At 40.1% G+C, this 20148-nt stretch overlaps 1 protein-coding gene across 1 annotated transcript in view; it reads left to right on the top strand.

Annotated features, from left to right (window-relative positions):
- The window catches only part of PDLIM4 (PDZ and LIM domain 4), a 61530-nt gene extending 42074 nt beyond the window's left edge, over positions 1 to 19456 (top strand). Inside the window, exons 4-7 of the mRNA XM_081894421.1 lie at positions 9505 to 9683; positions 10978 to 11135; positions 14451 to 14571; positions 15648 to 19456. Coding sequence (XP_081750547.1) covers positions 9505 to 9683; positions 10978 to 11135; positions 14451 to 14571; positions 15648 to 15852 — 663 coding nt within the window. The 3' untranslated portion in view covers positions 15853 to 19456. The remainder of the gene's footprint in view (positions 1 to 9504; positions 9684 to 10977; positions 11136 to 14450; positions 14572 to 15647) is intronic.
- Positions 19457 to 20148: the final 692 nt, after the last annotated feature.

Below are 20148 nucleotides of genomic sequence, written 5' to 3'. Positions count from 1 at the left end.
AGTACTATTCAAAACTGCTCAAAACCAGAGGTTCAAGGAGCAACCCTGAGAGGGAGAAGCAGTTTCCAAGCACTGCCCATTGCCTCATGGGTGCTGGGAACATGTCTTGCTACATCAAAGAAACAACTGTGCGCTCAATTTATGATCAGGAGGTCCTGCATGTTCCTTTGAAGCCCAGCTCTTATCTGCCTGTATGGTGAACAGGCATGGCTTGCCAAACATGGCCTTGCTGGCACAATGGGGCGGCCAAGCAGACTAAGTTTGGAGGTTCTCCAGCCTTCGTATAATGTCTGCTTAAGACACACGTTAGCAACATGGCCGCAGGATGAGTTATATCTGACAGGGAACTCAAGGGAAGGTAGAATGGAGGCCGATGCTTAAAGCAAGAATGCAGGTGGGCAAAAAGAATGGAATGTGCACACCATTTGTGCAAAGTCTACAATGGTATAGTCACACCACCAAGTAGCTAAGTTTGGATCCTCATCAGATCTCATCTCCACCCAAGCAAGCGACTGCCAAAGGTCCTCCCACCAGGGGCAGATAGCAGAAAGTCCAGAATGGGCCTTTGGAGGGCACTGGAAGCTTTAGACATGCAGGATCCTAAGGGACGTGACACATGAGCTAGTGCAGCAAAAATGGATGGCCAACAACCAACCCCAACCCACATCTTCTGCCCTGACAGGCAGGAACCAGCTGGGCCCCAGGTTAAGTTCTTCCAGTCTAATGACCCCTAGTCCCATTGAGGATGGCTTGACCTGCCAAACAAGGTGGCGGGGTGGGGTAGCAGGGAAGTGTAAGCTCTATGAAAGAAGTAACAGACAAGGCCTTCAAAAGACTATCCCATCTGCTAGCTATATGTGTACTGATAGAGATTTAGGAGGACAAAAAAGCAAAGTGCTACTTATTCCAAATATTTTAGAAAAAGTTATCTGATTAAAAAGCCTTCCAAGCAAGGAGAACACATGCCAAATAGCACCGAAATAGTTCATGAACATGGTGAGATACAATGCTGGCACCCTCCACATCTCATTGTTAGTAATTTAACTAGGAAGACAGAGTAGCTCTGATTGCCAAGAAAAGGATTTCAAATGCAAATCCCTGACTTAAGATCTTTTGAAATTTTGAATCCAGCAGGATTCCCCCTAGGCAGACAGTCTTTCGGTCTCAGGCTCTCGATGTCAGATATTTTTAAACCTTAATATGTTTTATATTTGTGTTGATTCCACATAAATAAGTCTATAAAACATGACAAGTACTCCATTCTCAAAATGTGTATGAGAGAATACTTTTCTACTCCTTTTCCAAATTCCTTGCTGATGACCCCCCCATCCCAATTATGGGACCCAGATATTAATATTAAAACTGTTCCGCTTGATGCAAATGCTTTGCTTAAAGATTGGATTTCATATGTTAATTAGGAATCATAGGGATTATTAAATATATATTTGCTTCATTCATTCAACTAGGTCAGAGGTCATTGTAAAACCTTAAATAGTCTAATAAAAAGCCGAACACACATTCCTCTTGGATGTTTGTTTCAAAATGTAATAAGAGCCAGATTATATTCTCTCATTGGGCATTTTAACCCTCTCCTGCCCCACTTAATTATTCTGGTATATTTCTCTATTACTTGGCCTATCCCTTCTGCTAAAATGGATGACTATGAAGATGCTATGAGTGAACAGCATTGGCACCTAAGCAGAGTGCTGAAGTTGAATACTTACAAAATAGTACAATAGTAATAGTAAAGTTCAACTGTGTCTGCGGCTAATTTTAAAATTCAGAACATAAAAATATGTCATCTCTCTGAAAAGTAAAATAAGACCATTCTGAGCACTTGTACAGCAACACTGTCTCTTCATTTGAGACTTTCCATTTGCTTCAGAAATGAGGTATTTTTTATTTTATTTTTGTTGAGCCACCATTTAAGAAAGCTTTATGTTAACAAATAAAATTCTTGAGCCTAAATGCTGCTACTAGAGCCAAAGTTCCTTTCTGGTTATTTGATTTTTCCATTGATCATCTGCAAAAACACATTTTGAATACACATTATTCAAGCTTTAGATTCTAAAAATTCTGAGAGACACAGCTGCCCTTATAGTTGTTCTTTTTGTGAATGTCTGCACACGAGATACCACACAGAATGAGAGACTGACTCTCCAGAATTGCCATCTGGGCTGGATCTGTGTGCTTTTCAGAGGGTGTGTTTCTTCTTGTTGGGGTGGGGAGTTGAGAGAGGAGGGAGATTCCATGACTATAAACACTGAACAGAGCAGAATTCCGAGCCACCTCCTGTATAATCTGATTTGCCTTTTATATGTGGTTAACTCATCTCATATGTGCTACATTACTGAAAGAAGCTTCCAAAGCCTTTGTTTGCTCTTACATTTACTAGCTAAACTGGTTTGATTCAGCTGACCTTTTAACGAGTAATCAACACAATGAATGGCATTTCAGTTGACGTTATATACACCTGCAGAAACTGCTGCTGAAAGACTACTAAGAAGTAGTCTTGATCTATTTATTTGTTTATATGCAATATAAATACACATATATATTTAGTATATTCTCTTTCACTCACAAATTACTTCTGCAAAATTAAAGGTTTTACTGGTGTAGCTCAATCCTATGCATGTCAACACAGAATGAATAGCCTTTTCAAATAATTGAACATTCATTCTGACTCATTTACACAAAACTTTGTGTATAGTTTATACAGCATTACTGTTTGTTGAACATTCATTCTGATTTGTTTGCAGGGAGGTTACTGGACATTGCTTGACATTGTTGCTATCCCATACATTCCAGTACAGCTTCCTGTCCCTTTTCAGTTTGATTGTTTTTAATTCGTTCGTTGTGCAAAACCAAATTCACTTTAGTGGTGCATCCTAAATTTGCTGGTATGCAATTGAATCGTACCCACAAATATTGACTGTCTGGAAATGGCCTAAGTCCAACTAAATGTAAGTGAGCATCGAATTGCTGCCCAAAGCCACAAAGAAGAGGCTTCTTGCATTCACCCATATTTTTGAACCTTTTGAAACATCCCCTGCATTAAAGTTGATTGAGTGAAAACAATTGATTCATTGTTTTCTTTCTTTCCTGAAGGTTTTTGTAATATGATGTTGGATGACCTCACTAACTCTAATAGGAAAGGAAATTGCAGGTATACACCCAAAGCCTTTTTCAGTTCAAACAGAAATGAGGCCAAGTAATCACGAGCCTTCCCCCCCCCCCCCTTTTTGGAAGCCTACCACACTTTCAAGTAAGATGCTGCTGAACATGTGTAAAATGTGCAGAACATAGACCTTAATGAATGGATTTATTGGGAGGAAATCCAGTAGCTTTGAATGCACCAGGCAATACAGTACCACTCCAGAGACAGCATTTAGGTCAGCCTGTGATACAAGTACAGTACCTGCTTGCTGCTAGTGTTGCTATTACTATAAAATGCATATACAGTGGTACCTCTGGTTACGTACTTAATTTGTTCCAGAGGTCGGTTCTTAACCTGAAGCACCACTTTAGCTAATGGGGCTCCCGCTGCCGCCGCGCCGCTGCCATGTGATTTCTGTTCTCATCCTGAAGCAAAGTTCTTAACCCGAGGTACTATTTCTGGGTTAGCGGAGTCTGTAACCTGAAGCGTATGTAACCTGAAGCGTATGTAACCCAAGGTATCACTGTACTTTGTGCACAGCCAAAAACAGTAGATGCACATTTTTGGTAGTCCCTGCTTTCTATAACTTTTAACAAAACTTTTTTTAAAAAACAAAACACCTCCAGGATACCCAGGTTTTATCACCCGAATGCAAACTTATATGGTGAGTGAGTAATAAATCACAGCATGTATCTTAAAAAAGAAAACTGTGAACAAGTTTAAACGTTGCTTAAGGAGAAAACAATGACTATACACTATGTGGGACTTGAGCTGTAAACAGCAGTGGTAAAATTGATTTCTTTAAAAAAAATGTTTTGGTTGCTCTGGAACAGTTAGTTTGGGAAACTGGCACAATCTACCCATAAACTGATGTGGAGGAATCTGTTTTCCTATAAACATTCTCAGTGTCTTTGTTTGTCTTCCTACACAGAATAGTTTATACCTTTGGAGGTAAAGAAGTATGTGACTGTTTCTCAAACAATGGGGAGACAAAAATGATATGTAAAGGGTTAGCCTAGAGCTGTCTAGTGGTGAAGCATGAGAGCTAGTAGTGTTCATTTAATTCATTTGAAACACTATGAAATAACAATTGCTTGTTGCATTCATACGGGAAACTTCACTACTTCAGGAACATTGCATTTGAAACCACAACTTCTAACTCTTGATTCTGCAGTAAGTTTACCTTTTAGTACAGATAACTACCATTTTATTTTCATTCATTCATAGAGAGATAAAACTGCCAGAATCTCACACATTTGTCCCAGTGCAGACTTTCCACTTCATATGTCTGACGGGAGAGGAAGATTTTCAGATGACACTGACAGGTGGAGAAATTGGGTGCCAGCCTTTCCCCAACTGGGTGGGACCCAACTGCAGAGAAGAACTTCTGGCAGGTCACAGGTCCTCTGGTGTCATTCAAAGATGGTATTAACCAAAGGCACAGAACCTCTGACCCATATCCAAGGCAAATGTGCCTTCTAGAAAGGGTGATCGAATGCTTATAGACAACAGCAACTCTTCCCCTGCCCCAGCCCTCTGGGCAATGCTGATGCTGTAATGAATACCCCAAGGGCAACAGTGGAGGTCAGATTAACTTCTCCACCAGCCCAGGTCTCTATGTGGAACACCAAGTCCACCTCTTTATCATTAAAATTTTTTCAATGAATTTTGATTTATTGCAGACAGGCTTGGCATTCAGCAACAGCTCCAACAGGTCAGAGGGTGACTGGCATGGCAACTTGGATCCTGAAAGCAAACAGCCAATACCGTGACATATTAATACTTTTAAGAGGAATGGTTCCCATGTGTGAATGAAGCATTCAGTAGCTTCATTAAATATGTGTGTGTTATAAGATGTCCATCCCTTTTGAGGTTAAATGTGAACAAGGCCTTAGTAGATCTCCTGAATATAGCTTGCTTTTACCACAGCAGTAATACATATTGAGCAGTAATACATATTGAGCAGTAATACTGCTCAAGTACAGTGGTACCTCGGGTTACATAGGCTTCAGGTTACAAACGCTTCAGGTTACAGACTCTGCTAACCCAGAAATAGTACCTCGGGTTAAGAACTTTGCTTCAGGATGAGAACAGAAATCGTGCTCCGGTGGCGTGGTGGCAGCAGGAGGCCCCATTAGCTAAAGGTGGTGCTTCAGGTTAAGAACAGTTTCAAGTTAAGAACAGACCTCCGGAACAAATTAAGTACTTAACCCGAGGTACCACTGTATTATTGTTCCTGGAAAGTGTATTACCTGAGCTCCTCAGCACTCCTGTGTGTGACAAACACACACATTTCTCTAGCTAGGTGTGGTGGGTTGACCTTTCTGTGTGCAAAAAGATTAATTTTAATTTGAAGAATGGCATTGCTAAGTTTCTTCTCAAAAGCATTAAAAACAAAATAAATCAAGGCACAAACTCCTTTTTTAAAAAAGATATTTTTCATTTTTAAAGGAAAGGGAAAAGGAAAATGCACCAGAAATTTTATACAAGTCAGATCAGTTAGTCTCCAGACTGAGGAAATGTCTGTAATTTTAAACTTTGAAAGCAAGAGAAGAATACATCTCAATATGTTGCAGCTGCTTCATGGGAAGGGGGCAAAGGGACCACAATCCAAGAAGGAAGTCACGAAGGAGAATAGGCAAAAGGCATGGATAAGAAAACCTGCAGGGCATCCCATTTCTGAAACATGGTTCCCTGGATATTTCGAAAGCCATTGTTTTCTTATTATCAGGTGCCTGCCATTTATTTATTGCCCATCCTTCACCGTTAAGGTCCCAGGGTGGGTGACAGCATTAAAAACAATTTAAAAGAGCTTACCGTACTAATACTAATACAATTAAATAAATTTATTTTAAAGTTAAATTAATCCCAAACCTTGGATTATCAGGGACTCTCACCAAAAGGGTTTTTGCTTATGATGATGGCAAAGAAAAACTTGAAACAAAGTTGCTGAATTTTGGCTGTGTAGTCAAGAAATGTTAACTTTCACTTGAGAAGCCAAGTATCTGGCAAAGCTATTACAGTTATAAAAGTGCTGCGTACTAGTTGACATGACTCAGCAGGAAATACGATAAAACATAAGAAAGGTTTTCTTCTGGGGGAATAAATCTAGTTTATAATGGTCAGTGAAGACAAAATGAATCATAAAAGAGACTCATGAAGTCTACTTTGGTAACCAATATAATGAGGGGTAAGGGCTAACCAGTCTAGACTCCTAGGCAAATTGCCATGTACCAAACGTGATATCCCAAACACTTTAAAAACATAGATTTCTTAGTTGGTCTTTCTTGTACAAAGCTTTGTATTTAGGCATGACTAAAAGCCATATTTTCTGCATCTTTCCATTCGCCTTCCCTGCTCCTCTGCTATATAACAGGGGCAAAGAACAGGAAACATATGCAGACAAAGTTAAGTTGAAAGAGAGCCACAGGGAGTGGGAAAATCTCAATGGGTTTGGAAGCTGGAACACATGGGGGAGAAAACATGAAGAAACTGGACACTTCCAATGGAAGGGACAAAAGCTGATATTGAAACCAATAGCTCCAAGTCTGGCAGATAAATATGAAATCATATCACTTCTCATAAACCAGTTCTCATAGTTGCTTTTCCCACCACCTTTCTACAAAGTTAGTACCGTTGAGCAAACAGTAGTAGTAAAACTAAGATCTTTTATGTGATTGCTTATGATGGCTATTTGGTAGTGGGAACAAAATTAATTTATTAATCTGAAAATAATAAATCCTGCTCTTCAGCCAACAAGGCTGCCAGAGAGGCTCACATAAGATCAATAAACATAATAACAAATCATTAAACCATACAAACTTATGTATCCAGTGGTTTGTGACTTCACAAACTGCACATTGTCTTTAAATAACTTATTTAAAGAGGTGGCAATGATAATACTTCCCTTTGCTTGCTGCTGTTGATCCTGAAGGTCTCTGTGGCAGACAAAGCTCTTCCAGCTGAGCCCCAAACCAATGGACAAGAAAGGTCCAATCTCTTTTACGGTATGCTTCTTATTTCATAGTTTCGCAAAGAGCAGGGTACGCTTCAAGAAACAGAGGAATTGTGTGATACCACACTGTGCTACTTTTACAAGAGAGAATAGATATTTTGAGGCATCAAATAGGGCAGGGGAACCAGTGGCCTTCCAGATGTTGAATGATCACTTCCATCATCCATGACCATTGGGTGGAGCTGATAGAATTTCGAGTCCCACAACATCTGTAAGACCACAGGCGCCCCATTCCTGAAATAGGGAATTATGTGAAATTGCTAACCATACCTGCTGAGATGAAATGCTCCATTGCTATTTATAGTAGGACTCTGGGATTGGAAGTGACACAAAGTTTAAGAGGTTGTTTTTCATGTTCAAATGATCCTGATTTGCTGTTGTCTGGCCACAAAAAAGGCCTACAACTGGTGAAGTCATCCCTTGTAAAGGTGTATAAAAAGACCTGGTATTTCTTTACAGGTAAATGTTTTTTTTAATTTGCACAGTGTAGCATATTTGAGCAAAACTCCAAAATAATCTTAGCCAGTGCTTTTTTTCTAAAAAAATGTTTAGGGGTATGTTCATTTTGACTCAAGAAAATCACCATTTTATAGTTCAAATCAGGGAAAATAAATACAGTAAATGGACAAAAGTACAAAGGATTCACACATGTTTAGGGGTATGTGTACCCCCTGCGTCCCCCCAGGAAAAAAAGCACTGATCTTAGCATCCTTATGCATATCAGTGAAGTTTTATGCCATCTGGAAAAAAATAGAAGCAATAATTATAGTTTTGTAGTTGTTCAGTGTGGATTCAGAACTCATTTTGTTTAATACTAGGTGGTTTACAAAATGCCTAGAATTAAAGTTAACCACAGAGAATGTGACTCTCTGGATTATTTACAACACAATTTATTTTAGTTTAATGTCATTGCAAGGTTTTTAAAAAAGTAATATCTCATTGAAAGAAAAAGCTGTGTGGTTGGGAGGCAAATGAAAATGTAAAAATGGATGAGGATCAATTGTGGGGTTTCTTTATTCCACCAGAAGGTATGGAGGTTTGTCAGATTAGTTTTAATGTGAGGAAATGCTGTATGTACATCAGCTGTAAAAATAATAATAATTCAGCAGTTTTCTGTAACCATGTCTGTTCTATTATTGTGCAGTGTTGGGCTCCTTTGGGCATGATGCTATCAGTGACCACCACCACCCCTAACATGAGTAAAGCCACCTCTTTGCCTCTGTCACCACCATTACCCTACATTCCCTCTCCCTCTGACCCCAGTCAGCAGCACTGCTCTGGTGAAAAGGGGAAGCCTAATGCTGGCTCCTCCTCCTGCCTTTCACCACCTACACTGGGAGAGATCAGGTCAACAAGTAGCAACAGCAAGGAAGAGAAAGAGAGTCAGGAGGCTCTGGGAGTCTGCAGTGAGTTCCCTGTTGGGGTGCGGGCCTTGAAAAAGTGCCTCAGTTTCCAACCTCCTCGCACTGGTCCTGATTGGGTACTTTCAAGAATGGCTGAAAACACAGCCACTCTGTTTAATAAGCTATAGTTAACAAAGTATTTTTAAAGCTTGTGTTCTAAGTTCTGATTGCAACCATAAACACCCATAAGCAATGCCCACTCTGTTATCCCTTTTGCTGTTTATCTTTTGCTTCTGGTATTTTTTCTTCGATGCATTAACAGGCCTTAGAAGTTGGTGCAGAGGGATGGGTGTGGAGAACTGGCCTCTGAAACTGAGTGTAGTAGAAGGAAGAGAGGGAATTGGGACATTCAAGGGGGAGGTATGTTAGGATGGGAGTGATGAATTGAAGAATTTCTCTACACTCCACCCATAAAATCTGACAGGCACTAGCTAGCACTGTTGAAGAACATAATGTTTCCTCAAAATATAGTAAGATAAAATTGTCTCTCATATACATACTTAATGTCCCATATCAACAATGGCTTGTGTTGGCTTCCCAGTGTTTATGAAGCTCAGCTAATCCCACATGGGTCTGCTCACATTAATCAAGGACCAAGACACTTCTTCAGATACAAACTTGCTGTTAAAACTTGAGTATTGAGGCCAAAGCCTAACTAAATGCAATACCTCAACAAAAACAGCAGCAGTCATTCCACAAGAGCTACTAAATGCAACAAACATTTATTTCCTCCTCTTTTCTCTTTTCTCTCTGTATATTCTTTATCTACCAATAGCAGGCTGCATAATACTAAAGCAGTATTGTTAGCCGTTGAGAGGCTCTACGCACAAACTACTGTTGCAGACAGGCGCGGCATTTAGCAGAAGAGGTTGCTTAATATTGGCAATGACAACTAGTGTTACAAAACCTCTGCTTCTTTCCCTGTTTAGGATAATGGACCTGTTCCAAATAGAAGACCAGCGACATTTTCACCTGGAGGAAGTCCAACAGACAACAAACAGATATCAAATGTGCAGTACAATAACCCCACACGGCTATATACAAACAACAATGCAGATTCCAGTTTACCATCACAGATGAGTAGTCTGCATATCACATCTCCCCACAGGTATGAGAGTCAAACAAGACATTGTGATGAAGATTATTTTTATGAATAGCTGCTGTGGGTGGAGAGAGGGCTACACTGTGGCAGGAGTTAATCCCTTCTCTTCAACTATTCTTTCAGTGAAAATTGCATGCAGCCACCCCAAAGCTGCTATTTGCTTCAACTGAAAAACATGTGGAGCAACAAAGAGGCTGACATGCTTATACAGTATAACTATATCAGATTATTAGGACCAAAACACTGCCACAGAAGGGACCCATTCATGCAAAAACATACCCATTTCATTGGAAGAAAACAACTTGTTTAATTTGCTAGAACATACTGTTAAAATGGATTTTAAAAACTTTTTTTAAAAAAGGCTGCATAGGGACAAATAGATGAAATTCACACTGGAAAGACAAATGCATTAACTAAAGAATCAACATAAAGTAGGATTGCCAATAAAAGTGCTAAATCTCATGTTTAGGCAAATTTGCCCTAAGGCTGCTTTGTACATTTTAAGAATGAGCACAGGAAGCTGTTCAGAGATGGCAGAACACATACATTGGAATGACCCCCTCTCCTCCCCTGCACACAGTTCTGGGAGTTCTCCCGACCCACACAAGCCAATTTCAGGGGGCCTGGAGGGGAAGGAGAGGTTACGTGAATCCCACCCCTGGTATTTTAGCATTGTTTAAATCTTGAGGCTTTTTAATAAATATATATTATGGGTACTTTAGAAAATGTGGACTAATCCAAGAGGAAATGTGCTACAAGGAAGTATTCTAAGATTTTTTAAAAAGTACCCTTGAGACCATGTTTGGCAAAAAAACACATAATGCCCTAACTGCCAGATATTTTTCAATGGTTGGGTGGCTTCCAGGTTCTTCAGTAATTTAATTTAATGCATTTTAAAAAAAAAGATCCATGTGTGGCATAGTAATTCACAATGAATAGCAGCAGCTGGCCTGTCTGCGGTGCGTATGTTCACAGGTCACTCAAACCGCACTGCACAGGGGCAAGTAGAGTATGGCTACAAAGTTTGTCCTTCATAGTCTCTACAATGATCTCTACATTAATAAAAAGCTAGTTCAGGAAAAGGAAGCATTGTTAACTAAATCCCTATTAAAATAAGCATAGGGTTTGCTTATGGGTGACCTGTTGCCTTGTGCTGTTGCCTTGTGATGCAAGAAGCACTAGAAAATTTTGTTTAAATAACCCCTCACAGTTCACAAGGGATTAACTTCCCCCCCCAAAGAACTGATTTTATTTCTCTAGTGTACAACAATCCTTTGACCTTCATTTTGTATTTAAATAGTGCTGACCCTTTGAGGTCCCTACCAAGAAACAGAAATGGAATTGACATGGACTCAGATGTGTACAAAATGCTGCAGGATTATGAAAGACCTGTTTCAGAACCCAAGCAGTCAGGATCTTTCCGATATCTGCAAGGCATGTTGGAAGCAGGGGAAAATGGTAAGGAACAGAACATCTTCATTTCAAAAAAAATGTTTAATATTTCCCCCCCCCCCCGTACTTTTTTTTAAATTTCAAAGGTGCTTACAAGGAGTAACTGTGCCCATGAAGGACCAGGTGCACAGCCTGGCACATGGGCAGCTGTCCAGGGCAGCTGTCTACCAGCTCCATCTGGTATGCAAGCTGAGACTCTATCTGCCTGCGGACTGTCTCACCAGAGTGGTGCATGCTCTAGTTATCTCCCCCTTGGACTACTGCAATGCGCTGTATGTGGGGCTACCTTTGAAGGTGACCCGGAAACTACAACTAATCCAGAATGCGGCAACTAGCCTGGTGACTGGGAGTGGCTGCTGGGACCATATAACACCAGTCCTAAATGATCTTCACTGGCTCCCAGTATGTTTCCGAGCACAATTCAAAGTGTTGGTGCTGACCTTTAAAGCCCTAAGTGGCCTCAGCCCAGTATATCTGAAGGAGTGTCTGCACCTCCATCATTCAGCCTGGACACTGAGGTCCAGGTCTGAGGGCCTTCTGGCGGTTCCCTCCCTGCGAGAAGTGAGGTTACAGGGAACTAGGCACAGGACCTTCTTGGTGGTGGCACCCTCTCTGTGGAACACCCTCGCATCACATGTCTAGGAAATAAACAACTATCTGACTTTTAGAAGACATATGAAGGCAACCCTGTATCAGGAAATTTTTAATGGCTAATATTTTACAATTTTTATGTGCTGTAAGCCATCCAGAGTGGCTGGGGAAACCCAGCCAGATGGGTGGGGTACAAATAATATTTTACTACTACTACTACTACTACTACTACTACTACTACTACTACCACTACTACTACTACTACTACTACTACTACTTATTATTATTATTATTAAGTGGCTAAGATTCCATGGCTGCTCTTTGTTTGGGGCACAGCTAAAAGCAAATGGGATGGAGGAGAGAGACAAGGAAAGAAAAGGTGAATGTGATCGGACACATATTTAGACTTTGCTCTTCTGTTGCCCTTTCTATACTGCCAGTGTATTTCTGAATATGTCTTACAAGTCCTACAAGCAGTTTCAAATTGTGCTGAACTGATTGAAAAGAAGATTTTTAAATTTTTATGAGAGAGACAGAAAATTACTCTCACAAAAAACCTCAGGGAAACTAATAGTATCAATAATTCAACAAATGCAACACTGTTAAAGTCACAAATACACATTAAAATGCAATGCAACAGTCATTGATAAAATAGGCAAATAGAGCCTCTATGTTCTGAAGGTCTGCATAAATAAATGAGTTTTTAGCTGACACCTGAATGAAACCAATGTGCAGGACAGCCAAGTCTCCCTTGGGAGAGGGTTCCATCTGCTTTATAAATATGATGGAAGGGACGCTTTCTGGAATGATGACACCCCATGCATTGTTTGTACTTAAATTATTCAGTTTTAATTTATCAATTTTCTTACATGGATTTCCATTTCTGTTGCTTTAAAACTAAATCTTCCATTCGTCTAACCTCTCTGATGCAAAGCCACTTATGAAGTACCTATGCGCAATCCCAAAGAAGTTAAGAAACTCCTTAGAATGTTATTTTTCTCTCCCAGGAGCTCTAGGGTCTTTTCTTTTCTTTTTTTAATGAGCAGCAACACACTGTGTCTTTAATAAGAAATGTTTCCTGCAGGGAATCAGACAGGATTTGTAAGGCAACATAACAGTTACCTCGGTAGGTGCCCCTCAGCCGTGAAAGATGAGCCCTCAAACCACAAAGCAGAGAAAAGAATGTTTGGGGTTGTTCAATCACTTTTTACAGAGTTTTGTAGCTGCCTAGTTGAGAAGTTGAGGGACATAAATTTGGGGGCGAGAAGTGTGGGCATGCAGAAACAAAGGAGAAAAACAGCCAGCATTACTTTTAAACTCTTTTCTCACTCCCTAAGCTGGTGAAGAGACTTTTCACTAAGTGCTCTGTAAATTGCCTGCCATTTTGAAGCCTTTATCATCAGTGGCGTAGCATGGGGGTGCAGGGGGGGCTGGCCGCACCGGGCGCAACATCTGGGGGTTAGGGTTAGGGGACGCAAATCCACCTGTTTGGGGGGCGCAAATCCACGGGTTAGGGGGCGCAAATTACTTGCCTTGCCCCGGGTGCTGACAACCCACGCTACGCCACTGTTTATCATTGACTAGAGCTTCTGGGAATCTTTGCAGTAAATGTATCAAGAAACTATAGTCACCTAAAGCAAATTAGTTGAGTGAATTTACTTCAAAAAAGGAGGCAGCAGGGATCGTGTGGCAGATGTTGGAGTCCCATCAGTCCTAGTCTGCACGGCTAATAGTCATGAAGGGAGTTGTAGTTCAGCAACAGCTGGAGGGCTACATTTCTTTAAACCATATTTAATGTTACAATGCAGCTATCATAATGCTGCATCATTATTTCTTTTTAAATGAAAGTTTAATGTAAGTGTCCTATTTTGAGTTTATTCCCTACCAGTGAAAATTCCCTTTTTAAAAAAGCACTGCAGTGAATTTCCAAATATATGCACTTGTGTGAATATATACATGAACATTACAGGATGCATTAATAGCTTGCCAACATACCCCTTTGTACATAAAGATTTCATTGCTTCCCTTTTTCTGGTTGTTTTTGAACACATATGAAGCAAAACCGAAGGCCAAGAAAAGAGCCAGCGTCTAACATGCTGCCTTACTTTTGTTACAGACTCTTAAAGGTCTTCCTGAGTCATGACATTCAATAAAACAAATAAATCTCTCAAGTAGTAAAAGTGCACTTTAGCAGTGTTATTGCTGGGCTTTTCCCCCCTTGCACAGCAAAAGGTTTTAAGCTTTTTTCCATGGGGTTGAGCATATATCAAAATCTTACTAAGTTAGACAATGTCTTTTGTTCTTCTATGGTTTCATGTATGTGCCTCTTTTGTACCAGCTCTCATTCTTTTTCCTTGGCATACTTCCCATTGAAAGGTCAATCTCTGGTTTATCCATTTAAATCAGAGCTCATATGTTTGCATGCCTTTTTATTATTCTTATGGTCATTCCATCATTTCATTTTTTCAAGTACTGTTGTTAGCATATGGAGCCTGCTTACCTAGCACTACTAGGATCAGAGCACTTACAGCCCCAGCCTAACCATGCTCACTCAGAAATAAATCTCACTGATTCCAAGAAAATTTACTTCCAGGTAATGATACTGTGGAGTGCATCCTTTGTCAGAGTTTAAGCATAAATCACCCCTTCAGTTGAGAAGCTTGTGTGTTAGCAACATTCCGCATCCCTTAAACAGATAACTCCAAAAACGCCATCTTAAATTCTTGGCAGGTGAAAAACATGACAGGCTGACGAGTCCAAGACATGTTAAATCTCCAGTATCCAAATTGGGTGGAGCCATTCCTGGCTTACAGATGCTCCCCGAGTGCACCAGATGTGGCAATGGAATTGTGTAAGTACATGAATCTCCCCAAGAGCCTTGACATTTAATATACCATACTTTTCCACCTATAAGACAAGGGGGGTGGTTAAAGTTAAATTAATGAGTAAAAATTGGGGTCGTCTTATACATGGGTAGTGCCGTGTTGGAACGGGGGAATGGTTGCTGCCGCGAGCAGGAGATTGTCAGTGGTGGCTGTGCGAGTGATTGATGGCTGCGACATGGGCTTGCATTGATTGGCTGCTGCTGGAGACGAGCAGCCGAACATTTGGTGTTTTTTTGCGTTGTGTGCGATAGGAAGCGTTGTTCAGGCAGGTGAGTGATTTCCAGCAATTCCCCCCCCCCCATAAGAAGCTCAACAACTCTGGGCAATCCTCCCCCCAAAGAAGCTCAAGAACTCTGGACAATCTCCCCCCATTTTCTATATTTTGAGTCCCCCCAAAATAGGGGCGTCTTATACACGTCTTATACACGGAAAAGTACGGTACTTTTTGGTAAAGCTAAATAAGGAACACACCACCTGCTTAACTGTAAAATCTTGTTATAATGTAATTCCATAAGGCAATGTTGCTTGAAGGGGGGGGGGAGAGATACACATGTAACATGGCATTTGTGCTGCATGTTACAACGAGCTTTTAATATTAATAAATGTTATCCTCTTGATCCAAAGCCACTTGGTTGCTCCAAAGTGCACATGGAAGCTCCATACAAGAAAGAACTGTCCTGCTCGCTTACATGTCTGGCAGTGCTTCACACACAGCATTTTACGGCATTCAGAATGGAACAGCTCCTATATATACAGTATATATATATATATATATATATATATATATATATATATATATACACACACACACATATACACACACACACACACACACACACACATATATTAAATCTGCACCAGATTCCTTTAAAGCAGGTTATACAATACAGGAGAAACAATACTGTGTTGCAAATGGGGAGAGATTTGTGTAAACAGCCCCTTCTGTGGGACCCATAAAAGGCAAGCCACTAATAAAAACCTGAAACGAATAGTAATCGTTTGAAATGTTTGCATTCTAATCTTATCTTCTTTCCTGCGACAGTGGCACAATAGTGAAAGCCCGTGACAAGCTCTACCATCCGGAATGTTTCATGTGTGATGACTGCGGCCTCAACTTGAAGCAAAGGGGCTACTTCTTCATTGAGGAACAGCTGTACTGTGAAATGCATGCCAAGGAAAGGGTTAAGCCGCCAGAAGGATATGATGTGGTTGCTGTTTATCCCAATGCTAAAGTTGAACTTGTCTAAATAGATACTCTTATTTCCTGGAGAGGTCAAGAGGTGGCACACCCACCCACAGGCACAGGCACTGTTTTAAAGCATGGCTGTAATCAACTCTGATTATTCAAGTCTCAGTAAAATGTCTTTTCAGAGATAAAATGGTTTGCACTTGGGATCTCAAGGGGATAGTGCTGAAAGGCCTCTGAAAAGGATTTCTCTTTCCTTTTGACACTTGCTTTTGGGTTGCTGTGTTGCTGTTTGGGTGGGTTCTGTTTTGTTTCATTTTTTACTGCACATAGTTTCCATCATACCCCAGTCCAAAACCTGTGTAAATATGGGTGCTTTTTAAAACACTGTTTCATATAAAACCAGTATTTCTTTTATTCTGGACTCAGCTCAACTGGTAAAGAAAAAACAATTTATATGTGTTGTATGTGCGATATAACATTCTGTCACCAGGTGGCGAGGTGGAGTCCAGTTTTTCTCTATCTGTTTTCCCTGTTTAAATTTACGTTTTTAAACTGAAACGCTTCTTTGATGTGTCTAAATCCAGCCTCTGTCTCATTATAAAATATAAAGAAGACTGCATGAAAGCTCCATGAAAAGAAGGCACTTTAAGAATTGCCGTTTTACATTTTAAAGTGTTGCATCACATTTACTTTTGTCAGTAATAGAGATATGCCACAAAGATAGCTTTGTGGCTTTCAGAGTGATAGAAAACTGAGGCCACGTGTAATGAGAATTTTAAATATGAAGCTGGCTGCATGAGTTTCACCAAGAATTGTGGGAATGAACAGGTAAAAGACTCGTAAGAACACAGATACAGTATATATATATATAAAGTAATGTCCTGGTTGCCATTTCCAAACAATACTATTTATTACATGTAAGACTAATCATTACCATTTATCATTCTGGTGATATCTGTCAGCAGCAGCTAGAGCTATCCACTGGGACTTGTGCTCCAATACTGCCTTTCTTGTTATACCAGAGAAAATATCCTGGGAATCCCAATGGATGGTCCCCCGTTGACTGGTAGTAATGAACAGGCTGGAGACCCTGTTAAGTTTCCTCAGGTCTTTCCAGATCAAGGGGACCCTAATATAATTTCCATTGTGGCAACAAACTATAACTGTGTAAACCACTGTTGTGCCCTGCATAAAAATGTTTAAGAAAGATTTCACATATATATTGTACATGTGGTTTTCTCTCTCTCATCTTTGAGAAAACATGGCTTCTTTTGCAGATATTCTTGGTTACTGAATCATCTAGGCACCTGCATTTATTCTTTCTTTTTCTTTTTTAAATAAAACTTTGAACAAAGGGCTTTACACGCCAGCCATAAACACTTTGCTTAAAACTGCTTTCAGATACAATGAAGTTGACCTGGTCAACACTATGTGCAGAACATCTAAATCCAGCCTAGGATGAAAAGAAAAATAATTCATTCCAGATTCTGTTCTTAGGGCAAGGCATCAGACCTAAATATCATAGACATTTAGGAGCTTTCAAGACAATCATTGTGTAGCACAACAATTGCACATTTGTTATTCATTTGTTACATTTGAAATTGTCATGATAGACACAAATTGTTCATTTCTTGAGAGGAATTATGTCATCACCAATCCTGATTACAGAGCTATTGGGGGAGGGAACCCCTGCAGTTTTTGAATAGAAGGATATGACTGAGACCTTACAGAAGTCAACTCCTGAACTCAAGTATAAACAATCCAGATGTGAAAATGAGGGTGGAGTGCTCAGTGGCCCTTGTGCTCTCCAAAACAGTGATTGTCCTGGGCAGCCAAACTGCTAATCCTAAGTGTAAAGGGGGGGGGGAATAAACTTTCTATGTCTAAATGTTTAAGCCTCAACTGCGTTTTGGCAACAGCTTATACACCATTTTTTAAAAAGACAGAATGCATTACATCTTAGGCAATACGGTCACCTTATGGAAGCGGATCCAGTATGATGTTGTGGTTCAGAGTTGGGAGGCCAGGATTAAATCCCCACTCAGCCATGCAGCTTGCTCTGTGACCATGAGACAGTCGCAGTCTCTCAGCCTAACCGACCTTACAGGGTTGTCATGAGGATAAAGTGGGAATGGAGTAAACCGTGCAGAACACCCTGAGCTCCTTGAAGGAAAGGTGGCATAGAAATGTAAATCTCTAATGAAACCATTGGCATATTCTGTTCAGTGGAAGGCTCTGCACAAGTAATGCTATGAGCCCAATTCCTAGTTAAGTGCTAGGCACATGCAATACCCAAAAATATAAAGAATGATCCATCAAGCTTTGTATCAGTGATATTGTTTGGCTCTTTGAGGGGGCATAGGCTTTTTCTCAAAACACAGAAATATAAGAAATTCAACCAGGACTGCTTAAATCCCCCCCCCCCCCGATGGGAATGATGGAAGAGTTCACTGTTTGCCATACTAGATTTATGACAGTGGAACATCAACAGAACTCAGGGTAGAGAAAGGCAACACTCACAGCATTATTATCCAAGGGTTCCACTATGTGGCCTGCAAGTATAAATTAAAAATAATAATAATAATAAGCAATTAAGGTTTTGTGCAAACAGAACGGTTCCATTTGTTTCAGGAACTATAAACTCCTAAACCAAAGGGAAAGACGTGTACTTTGCTTAGAAACAGTATTGCTTATCCATTTCACAAACACCATTGCTAGTAGAACAAGTGTGAATCCACGTTGCTCTGTGTGAACAGGTATAATATAACTTAATTAAGAGGAAAAAATGTGGCAACAAGCTAAAAAATAATTGCGTGCTGTCAGTTAATCCAGATTGCTCTTTACAGTGAATACAGTTCTGTGTTTTCTACCCAGTTACCATAGCTAATTAAACAGATGAGGTTCAACTCATTAATTGATTGATTAAATATGCACAAAGTTGTACAGTTTGTGCAAAATATTAGATCTAAAAAAGCATACCGTAATTGCCTTTGGATGATGTATACATCTGCCACAACAGGGATAATTTTCAAAGAAGTCATTCTTTCTCCCAAAAGGGACTCCTCTTATGGTGAAACTTGTCATCTGCAGTTGTTATACAGTGCTTCTATTAAAAATAATTTCAGTTTTTAGAATTCTTTTGACCCATTAATTGGTGATTCCTTTTTAGTCAGTCAGCATTTTTGTCGATTAATCTAACTGATTTACTAAGCATTGGAACCATTAATATTTTCACATTATGTCTGAGCAAATCTAACGTCAGGTTGAAATTCTACTTTGAAATTCTTGTAACCACATTGATGGCAGCTTTGCCACCGATGAAGTTTAAGTTTGCTGGTCTAGGGGTTTTTTGTTGATGATGATGGATCCGTATCAGTACAAATGAACTGAAAAATTATAAATGTTTATCATTTATTAATAGCATAAAAATATTGTTGCTGTTTTATTTACTGGTTGCTAACAGAAACATGTTTCTTTGAGACAGTCATGAACATTCGTTTTAATTTTGTTTATTAACATTGTTGGTCCTCAAGGACCCAAGCTATTTTTTTGTGGGTTTCTATATTAACTAGCACTGGAAAATGCATCTTATGAACCTCTGATTTTTCATACTGGTTATGTACATTTCTTTTCAATAACAAATACACAGTATATTCCCTTTGCGAGGTAACTGATCATTCCTAAGCAAACCTGTCCTTAAAGTTTATCTTCCATCTTTCATTCATTGCCATTAGAAAGTAAGCTCATTAATCTTGTATTGTAGGAGCTAGAATATATTGGGAGAGATTCATTGAAATTAATGTTACAAAGTTTGTTTGCCACCCCCAATCTCTGCTGAGTGGTAGCAAGATTCCAGGTGGTTCTAGGCCAGGGGTCAGCCAACCTTTTCAGCGGGGGGGGGCGGACTATATTTCCCTCAACCTTTTCCCTCAGACCATGTGGGGGGGGGCTGGACTATATTTTGAGGGGGGGGAGAACGAATTCCTATGCCCCCACAAATAACCCAGAGATGCATTTTAAATAAAAGGGCACATTCTACTCATGTAAAAACATACTGATTCCCGGACTGTCTGCAGGCCAGATTTAGAACGTGATTGGGCCGGATCCGGCCCCCGGGCCTTAGGTTGCCTACCCATGTTCTAGGCACTAACCCAGGGTTGTGTTTCAAATGGGAAATCAAGGCACAGTGGAGACTTTATTGTACCCATATTTACCCGTGGGTCTACTTTGGAGAGAGTTCAGAGCATTACATCTCTGAGGAGCTTGCTCTCCCAGCAGTGCAGCAATGGATTCCCAAGGCAGTCTGACCTCCATCTCCATGCCTCTGTCCCAGCCTGCCAAGATGGCTCTGCCT

Source organism: Podarcis melisellensis, assembly GCF_964234715.1.
Source record: "Podarcis melisellensis genome assembly, chromosome: 2".
Taxonomy (NCBI): Eukaryota; Metazoa; Chordata; class Lepidosauria; order Squamata; family Lacertidae; genus Podarcis; species Podarcis melisellensis.
Note: the sequence above shows the minus strand (reverse complement) of the source record. Positions and strands in the feature narration are given on the sequence as shown.